This window comes from Buceros rhinoceros, unplaced genomic scaffold, assembly GCF_000710305.1.
Source record: "Buceros rhinoceros silvestris isolate BGI_N320 unplaced genomic scaffold, ASM71030v1 scaffold25776, whole genome shotgun sequence".
Taxonomy (NCBI): Eukaryota; Metazoa; Chordata; class Aves; order Bucerotiformes; family Bucerotidae; genus Buceros; species Buceros rhinoceros.
The window spans coordinates 1-2,731 of record NW_010418508.1 but is presented as its reverse complement, the minus strand read 5'-3'; the positions used below and the strand labels follow the sequence as shown (position 1 = coordinate 2,731).

Here is a 2,731-nt window from a genome sequence, read left to right as displayed (position 1 = left end):
GGTTGTCACAGCTCCGGCTGCGCGAGCGCACGCCTCCCCCACAGGTCCTGGAGCATGAGCCAAACTTCGACCAGGAGCTCCAGCTGCCATCCTGGCTGTAAGGCTGCTCCGACGTCTTCCAGATGCAGTGACCCTTGAAGCACCACTGGAAGGAAGAAGAAAGAGTGGTGAGCTCCACACCTGCCTGCCTTTTGTTCAGCACCAGCAAAGAGAGCCCTCCTGCACCCACCACACTACAAAAACAGTTTGGTTTGCAAAGCAGGGGAGGAAGGTGCTCGTCATCACGCCCTCGGGCACACACACACCCCCCCCATAGGAAGCAGGACCAGGAGTGGTCCCTGGGCAGGTGACAGCAGGGCTATCCTCTAGGCTGCTTTGGGAACCAGCAAGCTGCACCATCTCACAACCAGCTCAGGAGCACAAGCAGCCCGCAGCTTTGCTCTGAGAGCCCAGCACAGCCCCACAACCAGGACTCACAGCAGAAAATGCAGCAGGGCTAAGTAGGGCAGGCTCCCAGCACATCTGGGCTCGAATCTGGTACAGAGGAGCCTGCACGGCACTGACGTACATCAGCTGGGAAGCTGGCAGTGGGGTTATACCATCACGGTTTCCTCCAAAGTTTACTCATTTGCAAAGTGTTTTGTTTTTTTAAATCATAGCTGGAAAAGTTGGCAATAGAGGAGGTGTGATTTGCTCCAGCCAGGACACACAAGCCATGGCTCCACAGATGGAGGGATCAGGATGTGGAAGGACAAACTCATGCAAAAGGCTGCTGAAGGCACAAGCCTAGGGCATGCCAACATGCTTCTGCAAAACAAATCCCTTTGGTTTTCTTTCCTTAACACCGTATTTTTGAGTTCCCAGACTGGTTTTCTCTCTCCAGCCAAACTGCCTCTCTCTGCCCATCCTGATCCTCGAGCGGGCACTGAATCTCACCTGGGTCAAGGGCTGGAGCAGCCCTGGAGATGCCTCCCCGCTGGCAGAGGCATGATGAACCCAAACTTTGCCAGGAGAACATCAGCAAGCTGCTGGGCATTCTGGTGAACGATATCCAGAGCTCTGCACTTCTCCCCATGTACATATAAAATTCCTGGCACAAACCCACGGTATCACCCCCTGGGCACGCAGACCCGGGATTTAAATCCAGCCCTAGCTAAAAGCCAACAGTGCCTTCAGTGGCCACCATAACAGATGCAGGGAAGGTCCCTAAAAGAGCAAAACACCACCCAGCCTATGGACCTCCTCATCCAGATGTTGCAGTCCCCTGGAGCCACGTGCCAGCACAACATGCAACACATCTGTAATCATTTCAAAAAGCTTCATTTTGCCAAATGGTCATTGAAGCACTCGAGGAGGCTGCATTTTCAGCGAGATTGCTGGGATTTACACAGAAACTCATAAAAAGTTGTTGGATGCTCTTTACAGCCAGACATTCCCTGGCAAAGAACCATCCAAAACCTACATAGGCCAGCAGCTTTTCCAGCGCATCCACGCTTTCACCATGTGCTAACGGGCATGCTCAGAGTGAGAGCCTGATGACATCATGAGGTTGGATGTGCAATGATGTCATTGCTCTTTTGCCAGGTGCCAAAATGAGTCCTGCCTCTCTGCAGAAGCAGATCAGAAAAAAACCAAAGTCCTCATCTGATCACAAACTGGGGAAAACACGGAGTAACACCAGCTGAAAAACAGGCACCCACCACCCGCTGCCCTCGAGGGAGTCCCTCTCCCCTCCCAAGGAGTGGGCAAGGAGGACTAGTCCCTACCTTGCCCGGAGAGCACTCAGTCCCGTCCAAGGGTGGTCCCTTCTTGGTCTTGCAGAAGTAGGGGTTGTCCGGGTGGCTGCACCACAGCTGCTTGCAGGGGTCGAACGTGCGGAACTGGGGAGCACAGAGGAGCTGGGCTGAGATGGCAGCGAGTAGTCCTGGCACACCCCTTCGCCCCACAGCGCCTGCCTGGGGGTCGCAGGGGGCACACAATGCAGCCAGGCATCCCATACTCACTGCCGTGCACGTTTTATAGCCCACGCCAAAGTCGAAGCGACACTGTTCGTCCATGGAGTAGTTAATGCCCGGCAGCTCAGGTAACGTGGGCCACTGGTGCTCAAAGGGGTCATCCAGGAGGCAGTCGTAGGAGCTTCAGAGATGCAGGGCACATGCAAAGCAGAGTCAGACACAAAGAACTTCCCTCCTTCACTCTGTCCCTCACCTCCAACCCTCTCTCCAAATTCAGATATTGAGAAATCAGAGTTGTCTTGGTGCTGATGCTAACTAACCCCCGCTGAAAAACATGTTTCCAGCAAAGACCAGCTGCGCAGGGTCCCCCAGAACAAACATCCCTCTGCTGCCCACAGCTCCCTAGGGCACAGAGCACCTTGGCACTAGCGGGTATGGCCACTGCCACCTGCGTTCCTGCTACAGAAGAGTAGCAGTGGCCCCAACAAACGGAAAGCTCCTGGCTTGTTTCTACACCTTTGTATTTATGCAGCACAAAATGCTGTACAGCCTAAAGGGGAAACCACAGAGACCGCCCAAAGCAAATGGAAAAAATCTGAGATCTGGATCTGGGCTCCACCAGCAAGGAGCTTCTGCAAACTATTGCTCTGTTGACATCTCCAGCTTTTATCAGGCTCCTATTTGCCCCCAGCCTCCACAGCCCAAAATCAATTCAGACTCATGCAAGGAACCAAAGTTGCTAGTAGAAGAGAAAGGGAAAACAACTCCCCAAGGAC

General features: G+C 53.8%; 1 protein-coding gene across 1 annotated transcript in view; it reads right to left on the bottom strand.

The window, feature by feature from the left end:
- LOC104495599 (A disintegrin and metalloproteinase with thrombospondin motifs 14-like) overlaps positions 1 to 2,136 on the bottom strand; it is a gene marked incomplete at its 5' end in the record, with an annotated part of 9,585 nt that extends 7,449 nt beyond the window's left edge. The window contains 3 exons of the mRNA XM_010138584.1: positions 1 to 145; positions 1,767 to 1,880; positions 2,004 to 2,136. The exon at positions 1 to 145 is cut by the window's left edge and continues 1 nt beyond it. Coding sequence (XP_010136886.1) covers positions 1 to 145; positions 1,767 to 1,880; positions 2,004 to 2,136 — 392 coding nt within the window. The remainder of the gene's footprint in view (positions 146 to 1,766; positions 1,881 to 2,003) is intronic.
- Between the last annotated feature and the right edge of the window lie 595 nt (positions 2,137 to 2,731).